We start from the raw sequence: 13966 nt of genomic DNA, 5'->3' as shown, positions 1-13966 counted from the left end.
CAAGTATCAATGTACAGATAAAATTAAAATATTTTAAAAATTTATTTTAAGTAACAATGAGAACAATGCAAGAGGACTCAAATTGCCACTTAAATTTAAAGCCAATACTGCATCAACTGATGAAATTCAAATGGCCATTTCACATTTCTCCATAAGCATACAAAAACAGCAAAGTAAATACTCTCCATACATCATAAAAATGAGACAGTAGACAGAAAAACAAAGTCATAAGGGGATTTCACAGAGCTGCATTCTCAATAAGGAGCCTTGCCTGCCAGAAACATACATTATAAGTGTAGTTGCGCACTATCCATTGTTCTCTAATCATTATGGTGTTGTGCAGTGGCTCCCCACACACACTGAAGAGGGCTTCAAAGAGATAAAGTTCGAGTCATCTCAGCTTGTGAAGATTAACACAAACCATATTAAATTAAATAATTCAAAAAATAAGTCAGAATCTACTGCATCTTTTAAAATTACTTGCATTTCCAGGTTAAAGCAATTCCTATTTACTTTAACACTACACACACTAAATTATTTCAATTATTCAACTTTAAACTCAGGAATTATTCTTCTTTGGTCAATATGCCTGGGCAGGAAGTTGATGGTACCTTTCCTCACGACAAAACTTGGATCACATTTCCTGGATACAATATTCCTCAAAAGTGAAGGGCAACATTTCTTTTACATAGAACATTACAGCGCAGTACAGGCCCTTAGGCCCTCGATGTTGCGCCGACCTGTCATACCAATCTGAAGCCCATCTAACCTACACTATTCCATGTACATCCATATGCTTGTCCAATGACGACTTAAATGTACTTAAAGTTGGCAAATCTACTACCGTTGCAGGCAAAGCATTCCATACCCTTACTACTCTGAGAAAAGAAACTACCTCTGACATCTGTCCTATATCTGTCACCCCTCAATTTAAAGCTATGCCCCCTTGTGCTCGCCACCATCATTCTTGGAAAAAGGCTCTCCCTGCCCACCCTATCTAACCCTCTGCTTATCTTATATGTCTCTATTAAGTCACCTCTCAACCTTTTTCTCTCTAACGAAAACAGCCTCAAGTCCCTCAGCCTTTCCTCGTAAGACCTTCCCTCCATACCAGGCAACATCCTAGTAAATCTCCTCTGCACCCTTTCCAAAGCTGCCACATCCTCCTTATAATGCAGGGACCAGAACTGTACACAATACTCCAAGTGTGGCCGCACTAGAGTTTTGTACAGCTGTAGCATAACCCCACGGTTCCGGAACTTGATCCCTCTATTAATAAAAGCTAAAACACTGTATGCCTTAACAGCCCTGTCATTCTGGGTGGCAACTTTCAAGGATCTGTGTACCTGGACACCAAGATCTCTCTGCTCATCTACACTACCAAGAATCTTACCAGTAGCCCAGTACTTTGCATTCCGGTTACTCTGACCAAAGTGAATCACCTCACACTTCTCCGCATTAAACTCCATTTGCCACCTCTCAGCCCAGCTCTGCAGCTTATCTATTTCTCTCTGTAACCTACAACATCCTTCGTCACTATCCACAACTCCACCGACCTTAGTATCATCTGCAAATTTACTAACTCACCTTTCTACGCCCTCGTCCAGGTAGTTTATAAAAATGACAAACAGCAGTGGACCCAACACCGACCCTTGCGGTACACCACTAGTAATTGGACTCCAGTATAAACATTTCCCATCAACCACTATCCTCGGTCTTCTTTCAGCAAGCCAATTACTGATCCAAGCTGCTATATCTCCCATTCCTCCGCCTTTTGTACACTAGCCTACTGTGGGGAACCTTATCAAACGCCTTGCTGAAATCCATATACACCTCATCAACCGGTTTACTCTCATCGACCTGTTTGGTCACCTTCTCAAAGAACTCAATAAGGCTTGTGAGGCACGACCTACCCTTCACAAAACCATGCTGACTATCCCTAATCACATTGTTCTTTTCTAAATGATCATGACCTAGATGAAAGGATTATCTCTCATAACCTATCTCTTATAACCTTTTCCAACACTTTACCAACAACTAAAGTAACATTGCCTAATACAAGATGAACACTACTAGTAATAAACATCAGAAGGCATGACAGAATTTGGAGAGTGGGATGGCGGTGCTTATGCTTACTAGCTCAATTAAATTTTCAAAGGGACAAACATATGAAAAATACCCTCAGTTCAAAGTTGGAGCATTCTTAAAGTAGGCCAAGGTCGAGTGAGCTTTTTTTTTTGTTAATAACAAAGGTGCAGACAATTAAAAAAGACATTGTGACTCTTTGATCATAGATGTTTACAGATCAGAAATACCTGTAATCAGCAGCATCTCCTGACTGGGGCTCAATCTGCACACCGTTCCCTGAGAGATATGCCAAACCATGTACAGGAGGAATAGATTTTAAACACTGACCATTCACAGTTGTGTAAAGACCTAAACATTGCAAGTGACGAAGAGGGAGAGTGTCACATTCAAAACGAAAACAAACGTTGCATTTGTACCCGTGCAGAAAATAGCAAAACACTAATTCAAATTTTGATATTCACATTTTATTCAGCTCAAAGCACAGCAATGACTAGGAACGTGAATCTCTCAAGCATGCCTGGATTTTAAATCCCATAAGTCACTTATATTTCTTGATAGATGGACAAATGCCCGATACAACATTAATTAATTCCAACTGTAAGGATGCAGATGATTTGTGGAGGCAGATTAACTGATTGGATTGGACATTCCAGTTGACTGATGACTGTTTGGTTGACAAAGAGCTCAAAGATTTGAGACTGGGCTCACTTCTACCTGACTGGCAAATTGCTGGTACGAAGTGGGTGTCTTATGGAAGGTCTACCACTACTGAATTACCAATTTGTTCCACAGTCTGTTCTGGAAATAGAAAACCCAAAGGGGTCAGAACTCAGACAGGCAGCAGCCCACAATACCTTTTCAGAGTTCAGTTGAGCACTCTTTAACCTACAAAAAAGATGGAATAACTCTCCAGATTATAACATTGATGAAACAGGGATGGGTAGGTAAAGTCCATCCTGGTCTTCTTTAGGATTACAAATCAGGATCCTAAATGAATCAAAGTACAGTCAGATCTGATAATAAAATGATAGTTCAGGTTTCATAAGATCCCGTGCTGTATGAAAATTGCACAATAGCAGTGTCATTTCAATTACTGGGGGCAAAATAGCATTATAGTCAACATAAATAAGGAAAATTGACATTCTACAAATAATGGTCTAAACTCTTCAATTGCGTTAAAGCCAATTTGCATTGAAGAAACAAGTCATAGCAGTAGCCCAAACCAAATATCTGAGATGGCAAGTTGGTCACCAAGAGTTATGCCTGCAGAGCAACTAGGATTAACGCTACACTAAGTCTGCCGATCCAAACGGGAGATCAATACTAGCTCGTTAACATCAATTTCAGCAGCTTAAAATTAAACTTTTAGTTTACTGCACTGGGTAAACTTGCGTAGGAATGTGTATTGGTCCAAAGGAATGACATTTGACACAGCATTACCAGACAACAGGAGGCCAGAAAACATTGTACCATTATTTAAAAAAAGAGTGCAAGGCACAGCCAAATAATTAGACAAGTCAGCCTGACCTGGGTGGCTGCCAAACTACTAGAATCAATAAAGAGAGACTGGATTAATTAATTCTTGCCTTTCCAAAAAACGATCAAGAACATTGAGCATGGTTTTGTCAAAGGAACATTATGCCTCACTAACTTGATTGAATGTTTTGAGGAAATAAATGGATTGATGAAGAAATGAATGTTGTCGACACGGATTTCGCGGAGGCATTTGAGAAGGTCCCATGTAGCACACTGTTATGGAAGGTTAAAACCCATGACACCCAGGGGAGAGTGGCAAGTCTGATCCAAAACGGGCCGACTGTCAGGATGGAAGGAATGTTGGTCGATGAATGTGAACTGCTTTTCATTTGCAAAAATAATGTTCTTAGTTTCAGCTTCCTTACTGTTTGTGGTCTATTTTCATGTTTAGACCTAAGTGTGGGAGACCTGAATGGGAAATCTGCACACCTTGATCAAGTAGTTGATGGAGACGTGGGTGGCTGTGATAGGGTTAATGTCATGGGATAAATGAAAGTTGCAAAGCACTAAAACCTTCAACTGACCTGATGACAAACCCGCACGGCTGGAAGATATCAACTGCTTGGTTGAATGAATAATAACGTGGCAAATCAGAGAAGTCAGAGATTATGTATTTGGAGTTGATAAACAAAGGAATATTAAATAAATAGGAGGGTATTGAAACACTTAAAGAAAGTGAAACCTTGGACTGCATATTGACAGACTAATCAGTCTGACCTGGGTGATGACCAAACAACTCCAATCAGTAACGAGGGGTAGGATTAATCCATTAATTAAGGTAGCAGGACAAATAGAAAATGGTAGTAAGGAATGCAGATGAGATATCTTGCTTCATTAGTTGGGGTACTAAATACAAAAAGCAGAGAAATAATGCCTGAATTACATAAAAATGGGGTTAGGTCATAGCTGGAGGAATTGTGTACAGTTCTGGTCACAATACAGGAAGGAATTAATTGCTTTAGAGAGTGTGCCAAGAGAATTTACAAGAATGTGATCATAGCTTATAAACAATAGCTATAAGGAAAAGTTGAATAGGTTAGGGGTGCTTCCCTTAGAACAGGAGGCTACTTAGGTGTACAAAATAACAAGGGGCTGGGATAGAATGGACAGCGGAGACCAGATTCCCTTAAAGGAGAAGTCAACTACCAGATTTATGATGACTGGTTGAAAGATCGGAAGGTTGACTAGCTTGGTTCACTGGGTCTGTGATGCCGAGTGATGCCAACAGCATGGTTCAATTCCCGTACTAGCTGAGGTCACCACAAAGACTCCGCTTTTTCAACCTTGCTCCTCAGCTTAGGAGTGATGACCCGCAGGTTAAACTCACCAATGATGGCACAGCTCTATGATCCCCTGGGGCTCTGGCGAATTTACCTCGGAGAGGATACATGGGGAACAAGCTTTCTACTCAATGGGTATCTGGAATTTGCTGCCAATTTGACGACGGAGGCAGAAACCCTCAACCTCATTTAAAAGGAACCTGGATCTGTACCTGTAGCACGGTAACTCTACAGACCAGGTGTTCAGAAGAGGGATTAAAATAGTTCACTAGTTTATTGAGCAAGTACAGGCACAATAGGCTGAATGCTGTAAATTATCCATGTTTTTATTCCAGAATTACAACATTCCTGCTGTAGGATAAATCTCATTTGTAAGTTAACGACCACAACTTCTCCAAAATATTCGTGATGGCACGGACACATATCTTTAAGCACACAACGTCAGTCTTCTTTCAGGTTAAATATCAAAAGCTGCACTTTTCTTTACAAGACGAGAAGCATTTAACAATACAATGTTCTAAATTACTGATTACTTTCAAACCTACAATCTGCCTCTTACCTGGACTTTTCTTTAAACCCGCAGCTACTGCAGCAAAGGTGGGGCAATGGTTTTTATCAGGGGGAGTCGAAGACTGTGCATCTCCTCTCAAACATACATTGTTATTGGTGGAGTGGCTGAAATGAACAAATCTTTTACAAAACAAAAAGCAATTATAAAATTCAAACTGCATGTTATATAATGCGGCTTCCATCTTAAGAAGTGATATTTAAAGTTACCTTCTATTCCCTGAACTGTGATGTTCTTGCAATGACGGGCTATAAATTGGAGACGCCTGCTGGAAAATCCTCTCCTCTAAAGTAAATAAGTCAAATTTTAAAATGTAGCAAATGCAGATGTACTGTTCCTGACCTAGTTAGTAAGCTACCTTCATTTCCAAAGGATGACACTTTATAAATATAGTTTTGCATTACCAATGAGCAAGTCTAGGATCAACATTTGTGAAGTATCCCACAGCATATCACAAATACATGTAAGCAAAAGGACAGTGAAACAGGAAAGAAAAGACTAGTTGGGGTATCCAAACAGAGAATAATCAGTTTTTGAATGATGGAGAGGCGCAAGATGATTTAGGAAGGGAATCTTTGAAGTAGGACCAGGGCAGGTGAAGGCATTGCCACTGACATTTAGGTGAAGTCAAAGCTTACAGAGGGCTTGACCCAGAAGTATGGGTTTGGGACTTGATAAAAGAGTGGAAGAAAATGCAAAATTAGATATGGCAAACCATGCTGACATTTAATGCCAAGGACTTTAGATGAGATTAAATTCCTTCGGCCCAACAAGTCCACACCCACCCTCTGAAGAGTAACCCACCCAGACCCATTACCCTTCCCTATATTTACCTCTGACTAATACACCTAACACTATGGACAATTTAATATGATCAATTCACCTGACCTGCATATCTTTGGATTGTGGGAAGAAACCGGAGCACCCGGAGGAAACCCACACAGACACGGGGAGACTCCACACAGACAGTCGCCTGAGGCGGGAATTGAAACCGGGTCCCTGGCGATGAGGGAACAATGCTAACCACAGAGTCACTGTGCTGTTAATATTTGGAGGACCTGAGTCTACTGAGTACACAGATTAGAGGCCACTGTGACTTGGAGCAGTACAGGATATGTATGAGCTTTGGACCAATTAAAAGCTTATGGAGGATAAAAGACCATAATTGAAGAAATTTGACCAACAAATCTCAAGATTGCACATGCACAATTTCAGGCAGAAGCAGGCGCTACTGTTACTCTGTACTTAGGTCACCATTCTGGTTGTGAATCAGATACAAGGTTGAACTGTATAATCAGAATCAGATCAAACAGGTCATCAAGGTTTCACATGCTCTGATTCACTAAGGAGAAGAACTGAGGAAGCGACAATATTGTAAAACTTGTAAACAAAATCTCAAGCTGCATGCACATCCCCCAGTCAGTTGTATGCTCTCCCTTTCTCAAATAGTGTAAGCATACTTCTGGGCAGCAGCAACACCCCTGACAAGGTGAGAGGAAACAACTGCTTGCAGTTATCAAACAACTTAACAAAAGTTTGCCTGAGTATTTTCCACTAATTAACCCAAGTCGTGGCACGGTGGTTCAGTGGTTAGCACTGCTGCCTCTCAGCACCAGGGACCTGGATTCGATTCCAGTCTCAAGCAACTGTCTGGATGGAGTTTGCACATTCTCCCCGTGTCTGCATGGGTTTCCTCCGGGTGCTCTAATTTCCTCCCACAACCTAAAGATGTGCAGGTTAGGTGAATCGGCCATGCTAAATTGCCTGCATTGTTCAGGGATGTGTAGGTTAAGTGCATTAGTCAAGGATAAACGTAGAGTAATAGGGTAGGGAAACTCTTTGGAGACTCGATGTGGACATGTTGGGCCGAACGGCCTGCTTCCACACTAGGGATTTGATAATTCTATTAAGCATATGAACCTATTTGCAGCAGGCATTAAGTCCACTGTCTAACCTAGTTTTGACTTATAGTTTATGTATAGGACCTTATTTAAAGTATTTCCTTACTCTGTGTAGCAGAGGATACGAAGTGCAATTGGGGATTGATACTTTGATCCTTCTCTCCCTCAGAACTGCTACTGCTCCAGCTTCCCCAGCTGTCAAGACTTGCTCTCACACTGTCTGACGAACTTCCAGAATCAGAGCTAGATTCACCAGAACGCACTTTCCTGATCAGCATCTTCCAGTTTGAACAACAATCTCCAAACAAAGGAACAGCACACATTAAAGAAACATTATTTAAAATGTTTTGCTTAATAAACATTCAAAGCTTGCAGTGTTTCACATGAAGAAAGCATGACCAAAATTGAAATCTCTACTACAGATATTTTCATTAATTATACTGACAATCTACAAAATAGATGTGACAGTAATTGCTAATATTTCCCATCACAATAAAGTAGTGTTTCTGTAGAACATACACACAGAGAGCTGTCAAGGCTGGGCAATTAAGAACATTCAAATTTCACTGATTGTTCATTAATAAGACAATCAAAGATTATGAGGAAAAGGTGGAGCTGAAGATTCTCAAATCAGTCATGATCTGGTTGAATAGTGAGTAGACCTGATAGACCGAATAGTCAACTTCACTGCTTATGGTCAGTATTGACATTACTTGATTTATCCCATTGAGAGATCTGTATCAACTTAAGCCTGCTGAACATTAAAATTACAAGAAAACATCAGGAATGAAATGCAATAGAAGCTGCATACTTACCACCTTCTGCCTCTTTAAGATAAATGTCTGGTTTTGTATGAATGTTACTCTTCTCTTTTTTTGCACATTGCCACACTTTCCTAGATCGGTCCTGATATAGAGCTTCCTTCTGTTTGCAATTGTAGTTCCTCTGACTGTGCACACCACCTGCCTGATCAGCTAACCTAACAAAACCAGTCAGAAACTTAGAAGTTTAGCCAGCCCTTAGCACAGTTCTAACAAGGCAAATAAAAAAGGTTTACTCTTACTTTAAAGATTACATGTAAATAACCTAAATAGTCCACAAATCTGCTCTTACAGCCCCCAGTACAGGCATTGGGCAATAATATTGGATTCACTGGCCGTGAGTGTGGCAAAAGTGGAGACAACGACTCATTTCAGAAGGGAATCGGGTAATAGAGAGGGAAATGAACTTGAAAGGTTACTGGCATAGTGAAGGGAGGACTTGAAATAATTAGATTGTCCTGCAAGGTCTGTATGAACCCAGTGAGTTGAATGGATTCTTTATGTGCAATGAAAAGTCCCTAATATAACCAGCACTCACTTTCTCACCCTAGTCTTTCCCCCAGTACAGCCCTCATCAATTTCTCAAGTTGACAAAACAGATTTAAACTGTTATGGAGGTTTATCCAGTCATTGCCAGATCTAGCATCGTGCTTTGTTCATTAAAGGACTCTTTCACAGGATGTGAGCATTCTTGACCAGACCAGCTAATCACGATTGCCATGATGATGATAATGGTTAACTACATTCCAGAACTAATATCGTTCATTCTGAGTTCAAGGACTCCCACAGTATTATTAAGAAAGGAATTTTGTATTTTAGTCCAGCAGGAATGTGACTTAGTTCATGCCTAGCTTCGAGTTGTTGAATTTGTTTTGAATCCAGCCCACTTAGCATGGTAATACTGCCACAAAACAATGAAAGGTACCTTCACAATATTGGTCAGGTGGTCACTCCTACTAGTACTGTCAAAAGGGGATAGATCTGCAATAGGTAAAGTGATGAGAACAAGGGCAAGTAGATTGTCCCTTCTTATTGGTTCCCCTAAGTCTAGTAGCTATCAGGATTCAGCCAGCTCAGTCAATACTAGTGCAACTTGGCAAATATCTCTTTTCTGTTTAACTTTGTCTAATGGTGCCTTTTGCTAATAGAATTATTCAAAAGGTTTACAATAAAGTGATATTGGCAATCTACGATTTTATCAAACACTGGGGTATAAGTGGAAAACCTTGTACACATTACCCAAAGTACATTCTTATTCCAAGCAGTGTTTAACATGGAAGAAAATTGATTCGTCAGCTTAGGCTGGGGCTTCGATAATAACCAGCAAGTCTCCATGCTACATTTGACCTGATGCCAGAAAACTTCAAATAGTTCTGAGTCACTGTTGAGAACTCCCAGGGTAACTCCTTACCACCACAGCTAATAGGTCTGTTCTGCCAATGGGGTGAAGCAAGCTTGTGAAGCTGAGTGGGCTACTCCTCACCTACTTCATATGATAGAATAGCATTAGACATACCCAGGGATGGTGTGGATAGTGCTGGGTCATTGTTTGAAGGCAAGTACAACTAACGTCAGACTGTTTCTCAATTATTGATCAATGTTCAATGACACAATTTTGACAAAGAGTGCTCAGGGTCAGCAGGGCTATTGTCAATGTGGTGCCTAGGCGAATGCTGGATAGTCCATCGAGTTGTATTCCTGTTTGACATTTCTGTAATGGTCAAGTACAACTGAATTGGTTGTCAGGCTGTGGAGAGCATTTAAGAGTTGTTAACAGCCTGATCTATTGACAGTCATTAGTGATATTTATGTAGCCCATAAGCACACTTTGTTACACGATACCTTCAAAGAATTATATTAAGAAATTTCATACTTACTTCAGAGAAATATTGTTTTTCCCAGATGATTTTCTTCCTTTCCATTTATTATGGGTTGTAACTTCACCTTTCACTTGTCTTTTCTGTTTAACCTTGTCCAATGGAGTCTTTTGTTGATATCATTATTGAAAAAATTGTAACAGGTTTATTATAAAATGTTATCAGCATTATATGATTTTATCAAAAGATTGTCTGATTATAAGTCAGTTTATTTTTGTTGGAACCAACAATGCCATAAGCCTTTAAACTACCTCACAATGAACAGTAACACTTGTGTGGCTGTTTATTAATTTGCACTTCACAAGGAGCCAGAGCCAAATCCACTTCAGGGTTAAAAGCAACAGCAAAAAAAAACATTAAATGCAATTGTGAGGCACAGTCAGATCAGCCTGATGTCAGTGTGGTGACCTGAAGCACAGTTAGCTCTCAGACGATGCATGTGTACACTGCGCAAGGAGAAACAAACAGTCTCACATTTATTGCAGAGCCTTTCAAGTTCCGGAAAAAAAAAATGTGACACAGCACTTCATTGAGAGAAATACTTTTGAAGTGTAGTCACTATCATAATACAGAAAATGGAAAAGCTGATTTGTGTAAAGCAAGATCCAATTAATAATGAAAAAAATCATTTTTTTTTAAAAAGTTATTTGAGACACAAATGTTAGAACATCTGGAGCACACCCATATCCATAATGGTGCCATGGGTGTTTTTATTACTACCTGAAAGAATTGTCAAAAGCTCAATGTTAAAGATTTATACAAAAGGTAGTACTCACTGGAGCACGCGCTTAGATTGTGTGTCAAGTCACTTGATATGTACAACCCCCTGACTTAGATGGCCAAGTAGCATCATAAACCAAGGCAGGCCAGGAGTTTCATTTGGACTTCAAGAATTACGAGAAATCAATACTGCACAAATGGACCATCTTATCAGTAAAATTAGTGCTTCAAGAGAATTTGTGGTCTGTTTGACTGGCAGACCCTCACCCGAACACGAGTCTAGAATGTGGTGCAGGAAAAGCACAGCAGGTCAGGCAGCATCCGAGGAGCACAAGAATCCTGGATGAGGGGCTTATACCTGAAATGTCGATTCTCCTGCTCCTCAGATGCTGCCTGACCTGCTGTGCTTTTCCAGCACCACATTCTCGACTCTGATCTCCAGCATCTGCAGTCCTCACTTTCTCCTAACTAAATCCTGTTTGGTCAAAAAATGTATGCAGGTGGTTCCAATTTGGCAATTTTGAAAAGAGTAGAGTTTTAGGGCAGGTGCAACCTTGAAAATACTTCAGGACCAGAAACACGAACATCCAACAATGATTTTTGAATATTTCTAGGTTCTCCTGTTCTGTACGTAGTTAAAGCCCCATACCTCAGATGTGGATAGTTTGTATGTTACAAAGGGAGGCTGTGCATTCTGTAGCTCTGGCACACAATTTTTTTCTTGTGGTTTGTCAGGCACCTGTGCTTCTGTTTTCACATTTTCACTGATCTTCTCCATTGTTCCTTGCTGGAGATTATCTGAGGGTCAGAATTACAACTTAAAAGAAAAACACTAACAGTTGAGCTTATGCCTGAAACGTCGATTCTCCTGCTCCTCAGACGCTGCCTGACCTGCTGTGCTTTTCCAGCACCCCACACACAAAATATCAGACCCAAATTTTCCCTTTTAAACTAACTTTCTTCCCATCACATGGTCTGTCTACAAGTAAATGGAGGGACCCCCTTGTGGTACAGTGGAGGCATACCTGCCCTGGAACTGAGTGACTATAGCTACTGTTATGCAATTTTAGAATCACATCTAGTTTTGGCCACTGTTTACAAATGGTTCAGGACTTATTTACAAGGTTTGCTGAGAAGACCAAACTTATACAGCATAGAAATGTAGGAAATTCAACAAGTAGTTTCACCAGTGAAGGTGAGATTGCAGTAGATCGTAATAATACCATCACTGATGTCCCAACTCAGTCATCAAGGAAAGGGAGCTCATGCAGCTACTCCATTTCAAAGCTGAATCAGAGTGTCCATTAAGACAAAGCTGCAGTTTCAAATAAAGCAAAACGGTTTGGAAATATGCAAGGAATACGTGATTAGGTAGAATTCTGAAGACAGGTTTCTCTCAGAACCCAAAGATGGGCTTACAAGGAATGCTATAGCAACATCTTTTTCTTTTGGCCTACATGGTGTCATTGAAACAGAACATAACTACGTGAGTTGGTGAGTTCATAGTTCAGTGAATACTGATTCACACAATGGTAGCAGATTTAGATTGCCATAACGTAGTACTGCAGTACAAATGTTGATGGCTTCCTTGTGTAGCACATTGCTGTTTGCACTCAATGTAAAATGTAGATATGGACACTATTGACATGTCAGCCGTATATGGTGTTTGCAAATATGAAGGGATCTTTCACTGAGCATGTGGAAAACTTGGCACAAAAATGGGGTGTAGTAATTCACCCCAACATACTGTGTAGAACTAGCATAAGAGAAAGTTTTAAGGGATACAATTTTCATGTATCTTGGTCAGCCTATACCAGCGGACACATTGAGTGGTGAGAAAACGCCTCACTATATGCACCACCTGGCAGCTGTTACACAAATTCAGCAAGCATTTTATTTCTGGCTTGGTTTTGAGCAAGGCTGCCTGGTCATATGAGGAAAGGGCACAAAGAATGTGAATGTGACCCAACATTTGTGGGCGGCACGGTGGCACAGTGGTTAGCACTGCTGCCTCACAGCACCTGTAGACCCGGGTTCAATTCCCGACTCAGGCGACTGACTGTGTGGAGTTTGCACGTTCTCCCCGTGTCTGCGTGGGTTTCCTCCAGGTGCTCCGGTTTCCTCCCACAGTCCAAAGATGTGCGGGTCAGGTGAATTGGCCAAGCTAAATTGCCCGTAGTGTTAGGTAAGGGGTAAATGTAGGGGTATGGGTAGGTTGCGCTTCGGCGGGTCGGTGTGGACTTGTTGGGCCGAAGGGCCTGTTTCCACACTGTAAATCTAATCTAATCTAATCTAATCTAATTAGGAACGACGTGATTTTGTTGATGCAGGTACACTTGTTAAAGGTCCATTCTTGGTTCATTCTCAGAGTTCATTATATTAATGCCCAGGTTGACTTTGAGGCTTTGCAATGCTGCCAGATATTAACTTTGCACAAGAAAGTCAAACAAGATATCTGAAATACTGCAACATATGAGCATTAGATTAGCTAGGCACATTTTCAAGAAATTACTGTCTTTAGTGGACACTGGCTTTTGACAGCAGAGCTAGGAGTAGTGGAGTTTAAATACAGAAAATTTACTTCTTCCTCTTTGACATGGATCGAAGGCAAACCAAAACTAGCAAAGGACAAATTAATTACTTTCAGTGTACATACTCAAAAATTTATTACAGGTTTAATAGCATTGTTAATTGGGTGGGCATTGTTAATTTCAGCAGGATGGTCTTCATGCCCCCCTACACATTAAAAGTACAGAGGAGGAATGAGTGGAGTGTGTCAAGCTCCTGGGAGTGGTCATCCACAACAAGCTTTCTTGGATTCTTCATATAGACGTACTGGTTACAAAGGCCCAGCGTCTCTTCTTCCTCAGGCAGCTGAGAAAATTGGGCATGACGGCGAATACCCTTGCCTACTGGATGTAGGTTTGCTCACTGAGCTGGAAATTTAGTCTTCAGACATTTCATCACTATATTAGGTAACATCTTCCTTCAGTGAGCCTCTGGATGAAGCACTGATGTTTCCTGCTTTCTATATATATGTTTGGGTTTCCTTGGGTTGGTGATGTTATTTCCTGTTCTTTTTCTCAGGGGGTGGTAAATGGGATCCAAGTCACTGTTTGTTGATAGTGTTCCAGTTGGAATGCCAGGTTTCTAGGAATTCTCAGGCATGTCTCTG

The 13966-nt window shown here is 40.6% G+C and overlaps 1 protein-coding gene across 2 annotated transcripts in view; it reads right to left on the bottom strand.

The window, feature by feature from the left end:
• tmem131l (transmembrane 131 like) overlaps positions 1 to 13966 on the bottom strand; it is a 152775-nt gene that overhangs the window by 5757 nt on the left and 133052 nt on the right. Inside the window, exons 26-32 of one of the 2 annotated variants that reach the window (XM_060827627.1) lie at positions 11441 to 11589; positions 10072 to 10178; positions 8189 to 8352; positions 7480 to 7671; positions 5682 to 5757; positions 5464 to 5594; positions 2316 to 2436 (exon numbers count right to left, since the gene is read on the bottom strand). In XM_060827627.1, the coding sequence (XP_060683610.1) occupies positions 2316 to 2436; positions 5464 to 5594; positions 5682 to 5757; positions 7480 to 7671; positions 8189 to 8352; positions 10072 to 10178; positions 11441 to 11589 (940 nt within the window). The remainder of the gene's footprint in view (positions 1 to 2315; positions 2437 to 5463; positions 5595 to 5681; positions 5758 to 7479; positions 7672 to 8188; positions 8353 to 10071; positions 10179 to 11440; positions 11590 to 13966) is intronic. The other variant, XM_060827636.1, reaches the window with a different exon arrangement.

Source organism: Hemiscyllium ocellatum, chromosome 1, assembly GCF_020745735.1.
Source record: "Hemiscyllium ocellatum isolate sHemOce1 chromosome 1, sHemOce1.pat.X.cur, whole genome shotgun sequence".
Lineage (NCBI taxonomy): Eukaryota > Metazoa > Chordata > Chondrichthyes > Orectolobiformes > Hemiscylliidae > Hemiscyllium > Hemiscyllium ocellatum.
Note: the sequence above shows the minus strand (reverse complement) of the source record. Positions and strands in the feature narration are given on the sequence as shown.